This window comes from Podarcis melisellensis (assembly GCF_964234715.1).
Source record: "Podarcis melisellensis genome assembly, chromosome: 9".
Lineage (NCBI taxonomy): Eukaryota > Metazoa > Chordata > Lepidosauria > Squamata > Lacertidae > Podarcis > Podarcis melisellensis.
The window spans coordinates 18865038-18886979 of record NC_138541.1 but is presented as its reverse complement, the minus strand read 5'-3'; the positions used below and the strand labels follow the sequence as shown (position 1 = coordinate 18886979).

The 21942-nt window shown below is 42.6% G+C and overlaps 1 protein-coding gene across 3 annotated transcripts in view; it reads left to right on the top strand.

Moving 5' to 3' along the window:
• The first annotated feature begins 4689 nt into the window (after window positions 1-4689).
• UNC5C (unc-5 netrin receptor C) overlaps window positions 4690-21942 on the top strand; it is a 303622-nt gene continuing 286369 nt past the window's right edge. For 2 of the 3 annotated variants that reach the window (XM_081924881.1, XM_081924879.1), the window contains exon 1: window positions 4691-5677. In XM_081924881.1, the coding sequence (XP_081781007.1) occupies window positions 5551-5677 (127 nt within the window). In that variant the 5' untranslated portion in view covers window positions 4691-5550. Of the gene's footprint in view, window positions 5678-21942 lie in introns of all 3 variants that reach the window. The other variant, XM_081924880.1, reaches the window with a different exon arrangement.

Here is a 21942-nt window from a genome sequence, read left to right as displayed (position 1 = left end):
ATATGTTACTGTATGGCTTTTATGGTAATCTATAAAACAGACCCTGTAGAACAGCAGCAGAAACTTCAGCAGCAAAAGACATACCATCAATAAATGGCAAAATCATCATAACCTGTCAGATTAAATAGGAGAAGATGTACGTTTTTACCTGGCACCAAAAGGATGTTAACGAGGCCACCAGGGGAAAGCATTCCACAAGTGGGAATATTGCACATGCACATTAAAACAGCACATTATTGGGAGCAGAGGGCTAGTGCTTTATTCTACACTTCTGTAAATGGTGGTGGGGAACTGCATAAATGGTGTGCATTTAGGAGATAAGTTAATTGCAGAAAAGTGTATGCAGCAAAGGAACACAAAAGTATCTACAGCCAACTGCTTTCCCCTTGCATAAGTCTTTTAAGAATCAGCTTAAGGGCCTAAATAGACGTTTGGGAGGATTTGTGGCCCCTGCTAACATATCACCCTCCCTACATTTCTCTGGTAATGCCTAGCATTGAGGGGGTGGGAAGCCTGTGGTCCTAGGACTACATGCAGTCCTCAGTCTAATTTGAAAGGGCATCTGCCAAGTGTTATGTCAGATCTCTGGCAAGAGTGATTTGTTTCCCAGCACTGCAGCTGGGCCAGGAGGAGGAAGAGAAAGAGACAGAATGAGGAAGATAGGGTGACTCCACAGACGTTTTGCTCTGGCTCTTCCTCCTAATGACTTCAGCCCCACTCATGGAACTGGCATGGAACCCCTAGAAGACTAACCATGAGAGAATGTGGCCCTCAGCAGAGGAAAACAAGAGGCTTCCTACAGTGAATCTGGTGCAGGGGTGAGGAAACATTTTCAGTTTGAGGTCCACATTCCCATCTGAGCAGCCTTCCCGGGGCCAGAAGTCAATACTGGGTGGGGCTAGAACAAAAAATGGACAGAATAACCGGAGCCATAGCTGGTGGGGGGGGGGGTAGCCAGGTTTTTTTTGCCCTGGCTGAAGCCTCCAAAGGGGCACCATTGAGGCTCCCAGCCTGTGTGTGTGTGTGTGTGTACACAAATGTGTCAGTGCGGGTGCCAAACTGGTTCTTTGACCTGGGTTGAAATAAAAGCCTAGATTTGCCCCTGGAATAACTAATGTGTATGCTAGTTTTTGCACAAACCCACAAACTCCACTCTATCTAAGCAAGCAAGCGGTAAGATCAAAGTTCAAGGACACTTTCCAGACAAGCAATTTGACCATATTTAGTAAAACAAAACAAAAATACATGTTCATTCAGAAAGCCAATTTTGTCATAATTGGAACTCTTTTACATATGGAGAAAATAAAAACAAATCAAGGAACATCCTATTTCATGACCAAAGAAGGGGAAAGGGTGTATTTGGACATGGATGTGTTTAGAGACAAGACCCCAGTGAAGAAGGTGAAACCCTCTAATGGCTGGGAAATGTCCAAGGTTTCAATGTCTTTACCTTTTGGGTATTAATACTCTATCTGGCCATCACAGTTCATCTCCACTACTTTATGAATTTGTTCAGTGGATCAGCTTCTGACTCCTCTGGAATACTTTGTCTTCCACAACAAACAAAGATTTGCACATCCATCCCGGATTCATTTCTCATTCCTTATTCAAATGTTAGCTTTGCAGCAAAGATCCTTTTTTCATTTCCCTATTGCTACAATTACAGTATAGCTGGAATCACAAAGGCCTTTCTTCCAGATGTTACCTCTAAGAACTGCATGGTAACTGAAGGAACAGGAAGTTATTGGGGAGTGTCTGCGTGGTTGGTAAACTGCAAAATGATGGGGGGAACCATCGGCTCCTCATGCATGACTTAGGAAAAAGCCCTTGAACTGTCTGGGTCTAAAAATTGCTAACAATACTGCCATCTGGTCATGACTCCCAGACTATTGGAAATAGAGAGCTACAAACAGGGGGCTGACTGATGGTGAAAGGAGGAATGCCATGTATTGGGTAGTCCAAGAATCTGGAGGTCTTTCATCTCAAAAATACAAAAACAGGATACAAGCTTCTGCCCTACAGATAGGCTGTGTACACACTCTTGTTACTCTGCACCCATCACAGCCTTAGCAACAATCTATCCTAAATCTATCCTGTAATTTATTAGGAAACACTATGTTCCCCCCCCAAACAAGCTTAGATCCCATCTGAGAAAAACAACAGATTAGCTGCATTTTCAGCTGGTAATGCATACACAGTCGCGGTGTGCCTAACTTTGCAGGTCACCAGAGCCCACTCAGAACAAAAATGCATTCTTGAGAACCTGCTCACTGTTTTGCTCCCTAGGAGATGCATATTCTATTGGAATGGACTCTGGATTTTACAAAAAAAATCATCACAAACAAGGCTGCCAAGCCAAATCAGGCCGTGTTTAGCCAAGTTTATTTTGCTTTTATTGGTTAAAGCCACAGCAGCATCTACAGGTACAGAACAAGAAGTTGTGCATTACAGCACAATGCAGTGACCCACATAATAGGCTTTTGACAATTGTTTGCAAGCATCTTAACCCTCTAGCTCCACTAAGCAAACCAAACACTCTAGGTATAGTTGACAGGTTTTGATTATTACTGAGGTAATCCATTTTTACATTAGCTGGCCTAAAAGCAGCTGTAAGGATCACAGGTAGGTATTTTGGCCAGACAACAAAGCTAATCAAGATATAAATGTTTTGCTCTTCCTGACTCAGTAGGCAGAACGTACAACTGCCCCAAGCAGAAATCCTGAGAAGAATATATATGGGAACTGAAGGATCATATTGTCCCTTAAAATCCCAACCAATCACTTCATCTCTGCAGGAGAAGGCCCCTTGCACCTACCCATTGTCTCTCCCTTCCATAATACACCAGTCAGGTGCTGTCACTGGTGTCTGTTGAAGACCTTCCTTTTCCAGCACATTTTTAAGCAGAGATTCTTATCCTAATTAGTATCTATAATGGAGATTGATCAATCAATCCATCAATGATAGATAGATGCTTTCATTGTCAATCACTTCAGGGTATTTCATAGGAAGTCCCTTAGAACATTATTTACAACATTTTCAGGTTTCTTGTTCTCCCCTTTGGTCAACCACTTTATTGACGCAGTAGTTTTTTATATTCCAAAGGAAATGACTATAACGTGGCCTTCTCCAGACCAAAGAGCCTAACTACAGCCTATAGGTTCAAGACTGGCACTGCTTGGTGTCTTCTGGTGTGTTGCCAGGTCTTCACAATGCTCTTGCCCAGGGATGGTACTCACATGGCTGCAGCCTTATACAAATGCCCCATTGCCCTACTATCATGATGTTATCCATGCCACAAGCACAGGGCCAGGCAATGAGTTCCCAAGAAGTTGATCTGACTTAAATAACAACCATACACAGGCTCCAGACTCACCCCACTCTTACAAAATAATAATAATAATAATGGATTGTGCCACAGTGTCCTGTTGCATCCACTACAGGCAAAGAAGTGCAAGTTGGTAGAGCATGCGACTCTCAACCTGAGGTTTGTGGGTTCAAGCCCCACATTGGGCAAAAGATTCCTGCATTGCAAGGTTGGACTAGGTTCCTTCCAACTCTACATTTTATTATTCTATGGAACTAGATGAAGGTAAAGGGTTAAAATCTGCCTCTTTCTAGCAGATAGCAGCTGGGTGGATGTTCTTGTAAAATGTGGAAAATAAATATTATAAATAAAATACACATATAAAATCTGGAGGGAACCAAGCTGCAGCTTGTCTCCATAAGGTAGGGCAGCTGCTTCTTCTTCTTCTTTTTGGAGAATCTTGGCTTCAAAACATGAAGCTGCCTGCCATAGACCACATCAGATCCTTGGCCCATATAGTTCATTATTGCCTATTCTGACTGGCAGCACCACTCCAGGGGCAGAGCAATGGGAGGTCACTCCATCATGGGGATTTGAACCACCAACTTTCCAATCGGCAACCCCAAGAGGCTCAGTGGTTTGTCCCAGCTCCTGCCAACCCAGCAGTTCAAAAGCACTACTTTACTTTCTTTGCAGTTTGTGGCAAAGGTCTAGAATTACCTGATTCCAAAGAGAACTAACTTAGGTAGTATAGAAAACTGCTGCTCTTGTTTTACAGCTGTTAAGAGGACACCTGACACCACAAAGGCAAGATCCCAGAGGTGGCTGTATCCTTCATGAATCCAGTCTCAGGAACATATTCCTATTGTTTACTCACACAGCTGCACATTTCCAAGCATGTTTACTCAGAAACAAATCCCTCTGATTTCATTAGGATTTCTAGTGTTTGGGATTTACAGCCACTTAGATGAGAAGCTGCGCTGTTTTCTGGGTGTGGTCACCATTCAGCATCAGCGGTGAGAACCTTTGCTGAAATCTGTTCTCTGGGTGTGGTGAGATTCCTTTCCCTTATTACTCTCATCCCCCCCCCCCCAATCACAGCATGCGGGCTTTTAAAGGCACAATATCAACAGCTATCCTTCTTACCCACGTCTGGTCTCAAGTATACCTGCCTATACCTGCCTACTTAGGAGTAAACCCCAATGAGCGAAGGAGACTTACTCCCAGTGGTGTGCATAGGATTGCAACACATGCTATATTTGCGTTCAGGATCGCTGCCCCTCAACAGTCTTACTACTCTCGAGTTGAGATAAGCTCGTCAGCAGCAGCAGCCGGGGGAGGAGCCAGTCCCGTCCGGGAGTCCAGCTCCGGTTTTGCAAGTGTCCCTGGGAAAGCGGCGCTCCATTGGCTAGAGCGCGTTGTGCCTCCGCCAGGGCTCCGCTCCGCAGCTCGTGTACCACATTCGAGGGGGGGAGAGGCAGAGGGGAAAAGCGCGCCGGCTCTCTCGCTCTCGCTTCGCCTTCACGCAGGCAGCGCCGCGCTCAGGGGCGTGTGCCTCTGCGGGGCTGCCTCGCCTCGCCTCCAGTTGAGTCCCCGCGGCCGGAGTTGGGAAGAAGGATGCTGCGGGAGCCGGAGGCGCTTCCCCCCGTCCTCCCGCCTCTGCCATCTCCAGCTCCCTCAGACTTCTTGGCCAGACTATGAAATGACCATTCCTGCTCACCTCGCAGCAGCAGCAGTTCCCGCCGCCCGGACCCCGCTCTTGCCGCTCGCGCTTGGGGCGAAAGGGCGCCCGTCCTGCTTGAGGAGCAGCCCCAGCTGGGTCTACCGGCCAAGTCAAGGCGGCTGAGGGAAGAGAGTCGGCGAGGCTGGCGGGAGAAGCCCGTTTCGGAGTGGCTGCTTCTCCTTCCACCTCAGACGCGCGCGCGCCCCTCTGTGCCCAAGTGTGCCGCCTGCCTGAAGGCGCTGCTGCTGCCTCCGCCGCCGCCGCGCGCGCTTCCTCTCCTGAGGCGAAGCGAGGCAGCGCCTCTCTCTGAAGTCTCGGGCCACTTCGCCAACTGCTCGCGCTCCGCTTCGCCCTCAGGAAAAGTCGCGAGGGCGGCGCCGCTTCCAGGTGGGCCCGTGGCCGACGCAGCAGCCCATCACCGCGGAGAAAGTAGGGGCGGGAGGGTGGGCTTGGGGCACCGGCGAGCTGGACTTCGGCTTTGGGGTTTGGCTGCTTCCCCCAGCAGCAGCAGCAGCAGCAGCCATGGCGAAAGGGCTGGAAGCCGCCGCCGCCGCCCGCTACGGACTGGGACTGGGATACTTACTGCAAATGCTCGTGCTGCCCGCCTTGGCCATCCTGAGCGCCAGCAGCCCCGGCTCCGCCGCGCAAGGTAAGGCTGCCCTTCTTCGGCCAGGCGGCGCCTGCCTGCCTCCCTCTCTCGGCTCCTCAGAGTTCTTTCCCGGCCTGCCCAGGCTGGACTGAGTGGCGCTGCCTGCCTGTGCATCTTCCCCGCAGAACCCCGCAAAGGCGAGAGCGAGCGCTTTCCTCGCTCACCTCTCCACAGGTTAATGGATGCCAGCAGGGCCAGCTCGGGACGGGGGTGGGGAGGAGCACCTCTCTCATTAAGCGCTGTCGCTACTTCTACATTCCTCTGCCCAAGTGGCCCCGACACCTTTACTCGGTGTTCAGTGCCGACGAATCCAAAAGGGGACCCGTCTCCCGAGCCTTGGAACTGCCGCCTTCCAGGCGCCGCATGGGGCTGGGGGCTCCTGAGAGAGAGATGGATGTGTGGATGGATGTCTTCAGGCATCCCCGCGCGCACACACACCTTCGCCTCTTCCTCCTCCATCCACGCAGCTTCTGCAAGGGAGAAACTTACGAAATGAGGCTCTCCCCCCCCCCCTTTCCCCTCGCCAGGAGATGGGGAGCGAGAGGGACTCTCCCCTAATCCAGCTTGATCTCTAGGACTGGGGGGGACCGGACCCGCGATCTCCTCTGGTTGGAGCTGGAAAGTGTGTGTGTAGATCTATAGGTGAATGAGGGACAAGCTCGACCGCTTCGCTTTCTCGGGTGAGGCGTTGGAAACGCGAGTGGCGAAGGGAGTGTTGGAAGCGGCCCGGAGTGAAGCTGTGCTGCTACGCAGGCGCCTGTACTTCGCAGTTTAGGAGAGTAGGGTCAGGATGCCAGGCGGGGCATGTCCCCCGTGCCCTCGCCTCCCCTCGGCATCTCTGGGGAAGGAGAAAGGAAAGGGTTGTTGCCGGCCTTGCCAGTAGCACCCGGGGCTTTCGCTTCATGTGTCCCGGCATGTGTGTTGCTATGCAGCTATGTGTCTTTGCCATTACAAGAGAACCGCGGGAGTGTTCATGGTGAGTTCCGGCACCTCTTTTTCTAGAAAAACAGCACTGCAGAAAACCATTTGAAATCCCACACACCCTCAGCTGAATTGATCACAGCCAGAGGTACTCCTCTAGGTCCAACACATTTTCTTTGACTTCGCTAGGATGCGTCGCCTGCCTAGTTTTGTGCCACCTTCATAACTGGCAGGTTTGTTGTGGCAGAAGCCTATAAGGTGCCACAAGGCTGGCTCTCTGCCCATCACCTTCTTTCTCCGTCTCTCTGTGTTTGATCTGCTGAAACAGACTTAACAGGGCTACCCCTCTCGAATTTGACTTTCAGCAGGAGCACTTCAGAGAGAGTGAATCGCTTGCATGCCAGGGGCAGCTCTATAAACATGAGCCAAAGTGAGACAGCCACTTCAAGTGGCAGGTTTTGGCAGCCATGAAGGGTGGGAGGGCAGGAGAGTTGAGTGAGAGGCAGATCTGCCCCATGGGGTAGAATCCAGTGGGGAAGCATTCCTGGGCAAGCCCTATCAAAAGGAACAGGATCTGGACGCAATGCTTCCCTTCTCACAGATGCTATGCATTTCAATTGGGGACTTGTGAAGGAGAATTTCCTGATGGATTGTGTACCATATTACAACAGTAGTTGAAGGCACTATTTATGTTTTCCACCGTAGGCATAAAAAATGTCTGAGAGGCACCTCCAGAGCAAGTGACCTCTTGCTTAACGCTTCCAGCCCTCAGGGTTTGGGGAGATTTTTTTTTTTGCCCCATCCCAAATATTAGTATGTGGACAATGCTATTAGAAACAAACAAACCCACCTCCCACTTGAGTCAGAACGTTAAGCTTTGCTGAAATTCCTAGAGCAAAATGAACTTAAGTATTTGTGTATATACCAGGAGTGCACAGTACCCTGTTGATGTTCCTTTGCTGACATCCCCATGAAAAGGACCCTTTGCAAAGTTTGCAGTCTCTGGGCAGTATCAAAACTGGTTGGTTGGCTCAGCTCCTTTGAACCCCAGCACTTGAACAAAAAACATGAGGAGAGACAGACATCACACTTCTGCTGGACCTTTCAGGGGGAGCCAGTTTCCATGTGAAGGATTAGGCACCAGCAGAAGGGTGGCTTTTTAGGTTTAACAAACACGCTCTTCTGTTGTCTCCCCAGACAGACAGGTGCCAACTAACTTTATATGTATATAAATTGAATGCTGGTTTTCCTGATATAAGACTGAGGAAGCCAGAAGGAGAGACCCTCACCCCTGAATATTCACTGAACGAATTAATGAGAGAAGCTGATAAGGCTCCAACTCATGTTGAAGGGCTGCCACTGTCTTTATCTCATAACATCAAACAAACAAATAAAAGGGTTAATTGGGGAACAAAAGCAGGCTCCATAGAGATAGCCAAATGGGAAGATAATCTGATTAGTACTGGAAAGGGAGGGGGCAAGGCACTATGAATGGGACAATTAGTTGAATTGCTTAGTGCTTCTTCTTATATTAGCCATATCTGGCAGGCTAAGGTGCCTGGGAGTTCATCCTTCTTTCTCCTTTTTGCTTTGCTCAGCAGGAAAAGAGCTTTCCTGAAATGTTCGTCCATTGGTTTCTAACCCCCCTTGCCTGCCACCTCTTTCACTGCATGCCTAAAACATAATCTTTGCCCAAAGAATTTGCCTGTGTACATATAGAGTGTAGCACCATCATACAGAGATATATATCACTAGCTCGTTTTTTAAACTGAGAATAAATCCGCAGCCATTTTATTACTATTATTATAGCCTGAAGATGACTGTAAAATATCTCCTTCAGAATTATCTCTGTGTCCCCGGGAATGTTTTGCTACATTCTGACTAACCTTGCACTAGAGCATCAGGTCTCTACATTGTATTTGCCTTGGCTTCTACATCACAAGGCATTTCCTTTGCAAGATGCTTTAAGCGAGTGCCTTTTTGAACTTCCCTTGCCACACACCAGTTGGCTCAGTAACAAATGATGGAAAGAAGTTCCATACATGTGTTGAGCTATATGCCATATATACAATAACAACAAGCAGTCTCAGTAAAGCTAGCTGAGAAACCTGTTTTCATTGTTACCATGGTAAAAGGAGTGGAGTGGGTAAAAGAGACACACACCAGAAATTCACATTTTCAGTAACAGCTGAAAAAACATTGTGTGCATTAGAGGGCCCCACAGAAGACAACAAGGATAGGTGTTTGCCAGGACACCTGGAATATTGTCCAGTTAGGTTTCTTTGCATAGAGCACCCAATAAAGTAAGAACCAGAAACCTTTTCAGTGTGGGCGTATTTCCTCTTTCAGGTTCAGGGAATTCACAGGAATCCCCTCAAATCTTGGACATGCGGTTTGTAAAGCATTCCAATAAACTATATATAGAAGAATATATAGTTATATATATATATAACAAGAAGCCGAAAGCACCAGCCTGAAGATGACGAGTGAGACCTCGTCGAAACGTCGCCTAGACACCCCAACTTTTACACGGGAAGACACCCGAGGACACCAAAACCTGCATATATATATATATATATATATATATATGCTTTCGTAGATTTTCACGGGTACAGGAATGCAGGTTTTGGTGTCCTCGGGTGTCTTCCCGTGTAAAAGTTGGGGTGTCTAGGCGACGTTTCGACGAGGTCTCACTCGTCATCTTCAGGCTGGTGCTTTCGGCTTCTTGTTACTGGAACAGAGCAGGATCTCAGTGTTTGAGTTCCTATAAATACTGTTGAGGGGGTGTGGTGTATAGCCTCCAATGTTCTGGGCAGAGAGGAAGTTCCCAGGCTAGTGTGCCTTTTCTTCATTTTCTAATCCACACCTAATGACCCACCTAAGTGGTACTCAGGATATCACTCAAGAAATCACTCAAGATATCCCTCAAGTAATTAAGGAACAAAAGAAGAAAAGGCACACTAGCCTGGGAACTTCCTCTCTGCCCAGAACATTGGAGGCTATACACCACACCCCCTCAACAGTATTTATAGGAACTCAAACACTGAGATCCTGCTCTGTTCCAGTAACAAGAAGCCGAAAGCACCAGCCTGAAGATGACGAGTGAGACCTCGTCGAAACGTCGCCTAGACACCCCAACTTTTACACGGGAAGACACCCGAGGACACCAAAACCTGCATATATATATATATATATATATATATATATATATATATATATATATATATATGTTAAATGGAAAACAGTGACATCAATTATACAACATGCCTTTTTTGAACTTTTTTTTTAAAATATAAAACAATAACAACAACAACCCTACTGTATTAAAAACTTTTGTGGTCCAAAGAATTCCTGTGGGTGTTGGGAGTATGAAGGACTGCCACTTTTCGGGATCAATAAAGTCGCCACTGTAAGGATGACTATGAAGTTGCCGCTACTAGGTTTATTGTGCATGAAGATCTCTTGGATCACTTTATTTCTTATACTAAGAGACTATTTTGGGGTGATGTGGGTGAACTTAGAAGTCAGTGCTACTCTTCGATCTTTTTGAATGTGAAGAAAGAAGCTAAAAACATTTCCCTGTGTTCTGGATTGGACTGCTTTCTTAGAGATGAGCAAGACTGAAGATGGCAAAATAGCGCCCCCTCTGGAATCTACTGTCTGGTACAACTGCTTCACATTATTTCAGTTGCAGGTGCTGTGAAGCTCTGACAGAGTCAGAGGTACCGTTTCTCCTGTTGTCAAAGCTTTAATGTAGCCACCAAGACTGCTAGACTAACTTGGAAACTGCAGAGTCTTGAAATATATTAATGTTCCTTTCTACAGCATTTTATTCCCACATGTGCCTCCATTTGTGGTTAGTTTGTTTTAGGAGGAACCTGACATGCCCTTTTCTAACCCTCTTCTAATACCAGTATTGGATTCTAATAATAATAATAATAATAATAATAATAATAATAATAATAATAATAAAAAAAAAATATCGACCATGGAGCAGTACATTGCATACATAGAGCTGAATGTTATTTGCAATCATATGGTGGTGAGATAGCTGCCACTGGGTTGTGGGGTTCAGAGTCCAAAAGGTTTGTGAGGTCTGCATTATTTCATAGTAAGGCTGGTCCTTATTCAAGTGCCCTAAAATAAAGCTGTTCTCCTTTCTTTGTGTTAGCATTTCACATCTGGCTTATGATGTGTAAATAGTGGTGTTAACGATGCTCTGTGTAAACTTCTTGTTTTTCACATTCAGTAATTACAACTATAGTTAGGGTTGGCACAGGATTACCTGTAGAAAAGTTTCTGCAGCTGTAGGCAGAGGGAATTGCAGCAATGTCTGGATGTGGAAGACTTTTTGTTGTCCTCATCTGTGGAGAACATTCATGTAGTGGTTAGCTAACGTTAACGTTTTACACTTCACTCTCTCTTTCAATTATGCATGTTGCTTTTCCCGTGCAATTTTAATAATATTATGATTGTTAACTTCATATGTGCACATTCAATCTTAACTGTATATGGCATTCTGATTTCATTTAAACTGTGTAATGAATGAAAGAGGAGTCCTGCTCACTATACCTACTATAAGATATCCTGGAAATAGAATAGTGGATGTAATAAATACATAGCTGAAAACCATTGCAGAAAGAGGAGAATGAAGCATAGCCATTGGAACTCTTAGCAGGTGGTCATGAAGCTTTCTCTTTTCCTGACTTTCTCTTAGTCACAAATATGTGAGAGCAGATACCAACTGAGAAAGCATTAAAGCAAAGGCTGAACAAAAATTCCTGACACTTTCTTTTTAATTATTTGACCAAGATAGTGTAATGGACCATAGGAGATTGATATTTTTGCTACAAATTTGGATGGTTCACAGGTTCCCCTGCTCCTTCAACTGATATAATGATGCATGTTGCCCTATGCAGATGTTTACAGAGAGTATCAAGGGAGGGATTGTAGTCATGGTCGCACAGCCCATCCCACTAATGGGCCCAGTATTATACTGATCATAATATCTACACAGAGACCTGCACAGGATAGGACCCTGTGCACATAGAACTCTGTGCAGACACTATGGTCAATGAATAGTATTTCCAAAATGTGGCTTCCCAGATGTTGTTAGACTACAACACTCTTCATCGTCTGTCAGTGAAGCTGGAGGTCAGGAACAATGAGGGTTGGAATTACACAACATCTGAGGATCAAAGTCTGAGAAGGGGTAGTATGGGGTGCAGGGGCGGTGTTACTGGATCCACAATCTTCTCTCTCCTCTTTAGCTGAATTTTGCACCACAATTCTTTTTTCTGGCTTAAAAAAAACTCCCTAAAGCTTATGGCGACACTCTTGACTCCATAGTGCACTGCACTATGAGAATTAGACAGCCAGTCTCATGAGAACTCGTATTTCAAACCTGGCTTTGCTTTTGTAGGATCCAAACCCAATTAAATGAACGATTTAAACGAAAACTTCTTCTAGTTTTTCCATTTTAGTAAGTAAAGTGGGTCTTTTCTTTTGTCTCAAAAAACTGTACACCCTGGAATGATTTTCATAATTATCAAGCATTTTGCCTTGTTCCTTCTCTTGATCTTTTGAAGTAGGGCATGGATGCCTTGGGCAATTCTGGAGCCCTCTCCTTTCTCTTTCCACTACAACTTGGAAAACAAATTCACTAATTGAGAAATTGATGGATTTATTTTTTTAGCCCTCTCCCTAGAGAGATGTGCTGCTCAGCATACGAATAAACCACCGAGGATAAAGCATTAAGAAGAACTATGTTTATAATTAACTGGGAAAATAATTATAGTTTTCTATTGTATTACTAATCTTTATTTTAACATCTCAGGCTGTGTGCATATTTGATTTCTTCAAGCTGCCAAGATTTCTTGTGATATTTCTTGGGGAGAAGTTGTTAGGTGTGAGCTACAACTTACGGGCCTTGGAGTGCTGTATTCGCTTTCATAGGGCTTAGCCATGGAGTCACAGAAATGAACAATGCAGTTATATATATAATAATATCTATACAGTACTTTATAAGTTCAGGGTAACTTACAGTGACTTGCAGTAATATACATGAAAAGTAAAAGCTACAGAACGTAATAAAATAAAACCATAATGTCAGATTAAGAAAAGCAGAGCCAGCTGTTACCCATCCCTTATGATGAAATTTCCGTAAGACTTTCTTAAAGAGAAATGACTTGGGCTGCACTCCTGCATACAAATCACCTGCATAAATCCCATAGACCTCAGTGGGATTTACGCAGGCTAATTGTGTGCACTGTTGCATCTTTAGGACATACTTCTAGTAATATGTGGACATGGGAGAATAGAGCTATTTTGAAAACTATTATGACAGCAGGTAATCTAGCAGACCAGGCAAGCTGTTTTCCCCTTTAGTACTCTATTTGCTATAAAGCAGGATGATCAGCTGCAGGAAACACATTCATAACATCTCAAACTGTACATGTACTTCCTGCTTGCCAGCACTATGATTGTATAGGACTTTGGCCATAAACTGGCTTCTAAACGCAAGCAGGGGAGTGCTGTGATAATTCTCCCTAGGAAAGTAATTCTATAAAATGGGCCCACCACTGTGAAGTTCCTATTCCCTGTATGTTTGCTAATAATGCTTCATAAGAGATTAAAACTTGGAGCAAGGCCATGGTGGTAATAGGGAACAGGATACCTTATTTCTGGATAGGATTCTCCCTAAACAGTGCTTTGCATTTTGTATGATCACTTCTTCGCTGTGACCCCAGAGCTGCGTGTGTATTCAAGGTTGCAGTGCAAAGAATATAGATTCTAGCACTGGAAATCAAAGGAGTGGAGAGAAGCAGAGAAAGACCAGACAGTATACTACTCGAAAAGCTTTTTTTAACTGGGGAAAGAACCAGATGAAGAAGGATGGAAAGTGACATACTACACCCCTGAGCTATAGGAAATCTTTAGGTCCGTTCTCATTTGTAGGTGTCTTGTGATGCCCTTCTTTTTTTAATAAATAAATAACCCTGCATAGCATGCTCTTTCTTTCTCTCACCCAAAGCTGTATCGCAGGAGACTGGTGTTAGCCGGTCCAGATCTGTGAACGCTCAACTACTTTATTTAGTGAAACAATAAAATAGCAGTCCAGATTTCAGATAACTACCAGACTAAACCCCACATATCAGGTTGAAGTAGGCAAAATGCCCTTATCGACTAAACTTCCCTTACTTTGATATATCATCTCTGCATTTAGCTTGCTATGAACTGATTATTGAACATTTCTGGCTTATGCCTTTAATTATGCATTCTGAAAATTTCTACTGGTGTCAGGTACTGCAACCCTTCTCCTCGTGGCACAGCATTCAGGTCCCCTGGTGACACACACAGCACTGACAGATTTATATGCTGAGGATGATGGTGAAAGAGTTGGGTTTGAAAGTAGAGGTCAAAGGTTATGCATATTACACAGATTTTGTTTCATTTGTTCCATGTGTGTATGCTGGCGACTATATTGTTAAAAGTTACCAAGTTCCACCCCCCTCAAAAGAACCTATAATTAAATTAAAGTGATAATTCTGAAAGAGGAGAATAAAAGGAGCCATATGTGCAGATATTTTCTCTAACTCACTGTATTAGCAACAGCAGCAGTTTGAAAATGCTTGGTGTGGAAAAAGTGAAATATAATATGAGAATACGCCAACCTTCTGGGGATACGCTTTTTAATTAAGCACCTAAATGAATCCTGTTGCCGAAAGAGAGAAGGAGAGAGGGAGGTTGGAGTGAAAAAAAGGACTTAATTATCTTGATGCATCAGTGAACCAGTTCTATTTGATATGTTGGCTGTAACTATTTGTATTTGTTAAAGAAGTGCTGAGTAGGATTTGCCTGTAAACCAGTTTGCAACATTTCTCTCTCTCTCTCTCATATTCTGAGCTCATGCACTTGATGGATTCAACAACCTTAATAATTTGGAACCTGTCTGCCACCTTCACTTTCATCTTATTGCACTGGTAGCCACACATCATGATCAAAGCTGTCCACTGGGGTTCCTTGCAGTGCAGAATGCAAACTTCAGCAAGACAATGGAAACGATATCTTGTGTGTAGGTGTATAATGATATATAATTTGTGTGTGTGTGTGTGTTCAATACACCTCATAATTATGTAAAACTCTATCCACTAATACCTGATTTAAACAGTTAAGAAAACATGAAAGTTATAAAGTACAGTCAGTTTTTAGTTCTTTTCCACATGGATAGTGTTTATATGCATTTTTGTTATAAGAGTATAATCAGTGGTCCAGTTTGGACATAATGAAAAACCATGGTTACCTACTCTGTGAGCATACATCTTCCAGTTGGGAACTGTTGATTAAATTTTCAGGAAGAGAATGTATTTGAAGTAAAACCAAAAATGTTAGGAGCTTAATAGGAAGCATATCAGTTCCATGGCCAAGCTACCAAACAGACAGAACAGGGATATTATAGTTAGGGTTTTTTTGTGACAGACAGTACTCATCAATACAGCACCTCTTTTTGTGGCTTGCAGAAACTCTTTTGTGCTGGCACCCATGACACTTTTATTAATATATGAGTACCAGCACTCCATCTTTTTACCAGAAGAAATGCCAATTGATGTAATTAAAATGTCAGAATTTTTCAACTTGTTGATTTGTGTTTGGAAATTACTCAACATGGAATTGCCATATATAATGTAAGCTAAAGCCATGATTTGGACATTACTTTTGTATATTTCTTTTAGATATATATTGCATCTTTAGCTTTCAAGAGAATATGGGACAGAAACCAGTTTGGCATATGAAAAAATATGCCTAATTGTCTTCAATGGATCTTAATTGGAGGGTGCTGAGGATTGACCAATCTTCCCAGAAATAATTCCCATTGAATTTAATGGTTTTCTTTGCTTTGGAAGCATGCTTAGGTAATTGGAAAAATGAAATGGATGACTACTCATCTTTTACTGTCACCTCACTCCTATTAATTCACTGTAAATCCAGTTAATCAAGAATATGTTCTTGCTCCAGCCTCATCTAAAATTATCTTGAGTTGCTTAGGGCTGTTGCTGTATTTCTGCATATCCCCCTCCATTCATCATTGTAATGATGGCTGATGTTCATGGTAGATATAAGTCCCAAATCAAAAGTAAGGCATTTAGAAAATGCCTTCAGAATCCTGTGCAGCATTCTAACTACTTTTGAGACATCAATGAATTGTTGCTGAACATCACATTCCAAAACAAACACTAGCTGTGCTAGGTTTTTTTTTATTATATCCGATTAGTAGGTATACTTTAGTTCATCCATAAAAACATGATCATGGAGAGAGAGAAAAGGAAATGTATTTCTTTGTCTATGTAGTTTTTAGCCACCCAGTGGAGATGTTAAAATTTAGCAGGCAATCTTGACATCAGAGCTGATAGAACAGCAATGCCATTGATGGTCACTTGTGTTAGCATGTTTCTTTTAAAATATTTAATATGCCGCTTTTCCAGGGGAAGCCCGTCCAAAGCAGCTTACAACAGTAAAAGTGACAATTATAAAAATCGGTCAATTACTAAAACAAAAACAGATCCACAAGAATAAAACAGAGTCAGAACTTGAGCAACATACAAATATTATAGCCTCTATGTGACAAGGAGGACAAAAAAAAAAAATACTAAGGGGAGGCCAATAAAATAAAATGAGTTTTTAAGGCCTTCTGAAATGCCCAACGTGTAACTGCCCACCACAACTCTATTGGGAGGGGTTCCAGAGATGCTGAAGCAGCATAGCAGAGGCTACGGTTGCACACTTCACAGACCTATGAGTGGCTGTACCAGGACTGAGCCTCTGAGTGTGGGAGCAGAATGCCTGGGCCCAAGACATTTAAGGCTTTAAACATTAACACCAGCATTTTCAATTGAGCCTGGAACTGTACTGGATGATATTGAATGAAGCTGACTACTATGCCACTATCAGGAATCTAGTATAGCAGCATATTGAGCCTGCTGAAATTTACAAACTGGCTTTAAAGGCAGTCACACTTTGAGTACCTTACAGTATTCTAGTCTAGCTTTGGTTAGAGCATGAGTCATTGTGGTTAGCCTCCCCTTTTCAGAAAGGACTGCAGCCGATAAAATGAACTCTTGACTGCTGGTGCTAGTCATTTCCTCAGAGTCCTGCCTTTAGGCTCTACGTTCTGTGATGAAACATTTTAAGCACTTTAGGCTACAGTTCTATACCTACTTACCTTGGAGTGAACCTCCTAGAACTCCATACCCTCCAACATTTCTCTGATGAAAACAGGCACGTCCTATTCCATAATGATGATTTTATTATTTATCTGGCTGTGTTACCCCAGCTATCCAGCTTCCAACATATATAAAAACCTAACAAAACATTAAAAATTGAAAACCTTCCTTATAGAGGGCTGCCTTCAGTTGTCTTCTAAAGGTTGTATGGTTACTTATTTCCTTGGATTGGGGGCCGCATAACTCCATACCCTCCAACATTTCTCTGATGAAAATAGGGACGTCCTAAGGAAAAGTGGGACATTCTAGAATAAAATCAGAAACCAGGGCGGCTTCAGTAAATCCGGGACGGTCCCTGGAAAATAGGGACACTTGGAGGGTCTGGAACTCAGTGGAGTTTACTTCTGAGTAGATGTGAATAGGGTTTTGCTGTCAAAGGCCAAGTTAGGGATCAAGTGTGAAGAATAAAAGAGACAGGCAGTTCCTTTTCCTGTATGGAGTCATAGTTCAGGACTAACTGCTTTCAAGGCCTCAAAAAGAACACAAATGCGGGAAGTGATTTATTGCAAGTACTCCACAGAGCTCCCAGTCTCACGTTAAGACACCACTTGAGCTCATTCTATCATAATATTGTTAAACAGGCAATCTTAAGGAAATGATATTAAGCCTCTGCGGTGCAAATTTTATCTAAGCAATGACTTAATTTGCAGCATTTTGCAATTAATGTGCTGAAAGTGTAGGAAGACAGAAACAAACAAACAAACAGAAACAAGGGTAAGCAGGGAAATGTCAAACTCATATCAACATAGTTCTTTGACCTCTCAGTTCTACAGATGCTTCATTTCAATGTGACATTTTTAAATAATGTTTATAAGCAGTGTGCTTATGTATTTTAAAAAGGAATGTAGCTAGCTATCCATCTAACATTTGTTCTATGACTCTTTGCCATATCATAGTACACAAAAAATGGAAATTTAGACAACTAAATTATGCAAGAATAATGATAAGTTTGATTTGTGACAAGATTAGATATGAGAATGCATAGAAGCTTGAGGGAATTATTTTTCACCAGCTTTACCAAAACTTTAATTTACTGCACTTAACCTTTTATGGATGTTTTGCCCAAGCTAAATGTGCTGACTCTTGGGAAGCAAGTAAGGAAAGCCCTAGATTAAATGTGTCCGTACTTCACCGCTTGTTAATTGCTGTCTCATTTCTCAATCTTAAGGTAACTTTAAGATTCTGAAATAGTGTGTCAATCTGCCAACTTTGTAGCTTTGTACCCACAGTATTCATTAACACAGATTATGTAAATCATAATTGCCTAAAACAGGCTGATCGCTGCAACTCTGAGTTTCTGCTCTGTGTGACATTAAATGTATATTTGCATTTAATATGCATAGTGTTTTTTAAATGCAAATAGGAGCCACTGAGGGGGCTGGTTATTATCAGGATCATAGCAGGTGAGAAGGAAAATTTAACCCATTCCTCCTCTGCTACAGCCTCAAAGATAATCATTCCTTTGAAATTACTATTTGCATTGGGAGAAACCAGTAGCAACATCACATCCAACTTGACCTTAAGTAGCTCATCCTTGAAGCAAACCTATAAACCTATTTACTCTGAGGTTAATCTATCAGTGCTCAGTGGGACTTTTGCTCTAGTCACTGTGCCTTAAAGTATTTTCATAGTGAGAAGCAGGTCCAGAGATGGTTATAAACTGTGTAAATTATGACACTCTCATATACTAGACCTGCATGCAACAGAAATTTGAGCCTTGCCAGCATGCCATTATGAAATTAGTCATGGCATTGGTATCTGTATGAGCAGGGCTTAGAATGAACTACTTTATGGATCTACGTGAGATAAATTACGGGAGAGCATTACAAAGTTCACACAGAAATATAAACAACGTTCCTTTCAACTTGCTTGTGGAAACAACGCAGAGGTTATTAAGAAGAAAAAGGATAACGACAAGGAGATGGGAAGATGGGACTGTGAATATCAAAGCAGCAGAAATATAAGATGATTGGACCCCTACCAAATTCAAAGCATGGGTACCCCCCACAAAAAAAATAAAATTTGGTTGAATATTTGGACTCTGTGATATGTATTGGTATAATTTGGAATAATTAATTAATATGATATGATTGGTTTGGTAAATGGAAATATAATAAAAAAATTTTTTTAAAAAAGAATGAACTACTTTAAAGCTGTAAGTGGGTAGCATCCAACAGAATAGTAGACCTACTGAAATTGTTGACTCTAGTTCATTGATTCCAGGGGTTCATATTGCGTGCTAGAGGGATCTGATCCACACATTCCAAGCACAACCAGTTGGAACTGCAGTTGGAACTGCAAGGTAGTTTTGGTCTCTTGGAGAGCTTTCCCCTCCCCTCCACTTTTGACAGATTTCCTGCACAGATTGGTACAAAATTGAGCTGCCTTTTAAAAATATACCAGCCAGCTTTATGAAGTCCAACTTGTTCAGTACTCATTCATGCCATATCTGTCACCATAGCTGTCTGGGGTAACAAGGTAATTAAAGCCTAAGGACAAAGCCGTATTTCATTATTCAGAAAGAAGGGCCCGTCTAATGAATCCAATTTGCTTAAAATTGTGTCAGGAACATTAGCCCAGATTCTAATCTCACTAGATAACTTATCTCTCTGTTGGATCTTTTATTCAGTCCTCATTATGGCATTCCCCCCCTCCAACATTATTCTTCTGACCTGCTTTTATCGGCACCATTCCTGAAAATTGTCCCCTTGCTTCCTTTTAGCTTTCAGTCTGTGAAAACATTGGATTCATTCCCCTTGCCACCTCTATGGATGTGGTATGCTTTTAATCTTTATACTGCTTACTTGATATGCAAGTGTAAAATTATAAAAAAATAACATAATTAAAATACACAGTTTCATCAAAACATGTAAACACCCATAATGAAGTGTACAATAAAACAAACCCATTTAAACAGTTAAAGCAATTAGATCAGGAAGTTGAAGTCAAGAGACCAGGGGCATGGTTGTCTAAACAGATATATCTTCAGGAGCCGGTGGAGTACCAGTTCTGATGGAGCCTCTCATATTTCATCAGAGATAGCAATTCACAAGACAGCTGTTACCCTTGAAAAGAGTTGCCTCCGTGTTACCACAAGCCAATAATCACCATACCGTAAGAAAACTTATCTTTTAAGATAGAATGTTTAACACAGAATGTTAATAGACCTTGCAGGTCATGGCAGACCTGCAAGGCTAGATGCAGAGTTGGCATCCTTGACAGATGGCTGTCGGCCTCTCCTTAAATATCTACAGTGAAGAAGAGCCTTCCACTTCCTGAGCCAGTCTGTTGCTTACCTTAAGAAGTTTCTCTTAATGTTTAACATAAATCTGTTTCCATGCACATTCCAACCAAGAAATCCGGGGCAAAAAAAGAGTGGATCCTGCTGTACATGCTGTGTTGTGACATCACTAAACAGCATTAGTTGAAAAGTTGACATGTAGTTGTAGAATGGCCCAGGGGAGGATTACAGCAGGATAAAATTCATGAAGTGTGGCTGCCCTTTTTGTGTATATAAATAATCATAAAGAAGAAATGCATCCCCTGACTTTCCAGTACTCTTTTTGGAGGAATACATTTGTATAATTTATAATATTCTCTGCGTTTTGTTGTGACTATGTTACATTGATGTCAAAATTGATTGTATTCTTTGCAGACCTGACCCAAATACAAAAAAATCTCAATAAAATTTATATATATATATTCATGTTTAGCAAGTGTGATCCCAATTCAGTAGGATTCCATCAGGCAGCAGCTGATTTCCCCTTTTAGTCCGTTTTCTCAAAGCAAAGTGAGTTTATTGCTAAGAGGTTGAAATGTTAAGCTATGTGGATTACCAGCAAATCCTGCGAGAAAAGACCCAAATTTGAATTTACCTTGGATTCTCCCTTGGGTGCAGACTCTAAAAGTCCGAGAAACCTAATTGTGCTTCTTATATCCAAGGAATTTGTGTGTGTGTTCTTATTAAGGGGAATTTCATTTATTCTGAGGGAAGTCTTCATTTATTTTTTTGTTGTGTGTTCTGCACACAAGAAAACAGAGCATGAACAATCTGTAAGTATATTTGGAAGAATTTGGCTTCAAGGGTGGTGTTTCTCTTCCCCACCCCAAAAGAGAATCAGTGTGGTGTGGTAGTTAGGGTTATACTGCGGTCTTGGAGATGAGGGTAATTATCCCACTCAGCCCTGAAGGCCACCTGCCTAGCAGATTTGGGGGGCCTTTGGTGGGCTGGAAAGTGGAAGACCATTGTGCATGTACTGTAGATTTCCATGCACAGGCAGTTGAGTATCATTGGATGTCACCCACAGAGTTTCTCTCTTATAGGTGTGTACACACATCTGGAAACTCTGATTTAATTAGGGTGTAGCACAGATGTATTTTCTAATAATAGTGTTTTAAGTGCAATGTGCAGAGTTACCCTTCATGTAGAATGCAGCAGTGCCATTTTTGTATTACATATTCATCAATGGGGATAACTGTTTTTGATTTGTCTGCTTCGTCTTGCAATGTTATTTTAAAGGTCCTTATTTTTTCAGAACAAAACAAATCCTTACATACTTCTGAGTAGTGATCACTAGTTCAGTGAAGCTCTCCAACTATGTGTGTGTGTGTGTGTGTGTGTGGTAAATGTTCACTTATTTCCTTCCTCTGCAATAATTTTTGCGGGATGAAATATCCGGATGTGATGTGTGTGTCTCTTGAATGTGCATTTATAAGAGATCACAGGATAAATGGACTTCAAATAACTAAAACTGAGTGATACACCACAAACCCCTCATCTGGTGTATCTCACAGCTGAGTTTTGTCTAAGTAATTTTGCCTTAATTGCACAAGTTTTCTACAGAGACCTTAAACATTAGTTGGACCACATCTTGTTCTCATCTTGGGAAGAGTCAGACCACTGTTTTTTCTCAGGAAAGGAACCTTATGATGGAGATCTGTGTAACACTGTTTTCTTGAGTGAGGTTATATGGAGTCTCTTGGCTCTTTGCCTTTTATAAATTTGCTAAACCCCTGGCCCCAATCGCAATGTGTATTTTGACAATTGTAAGGTTGGACTGAGGT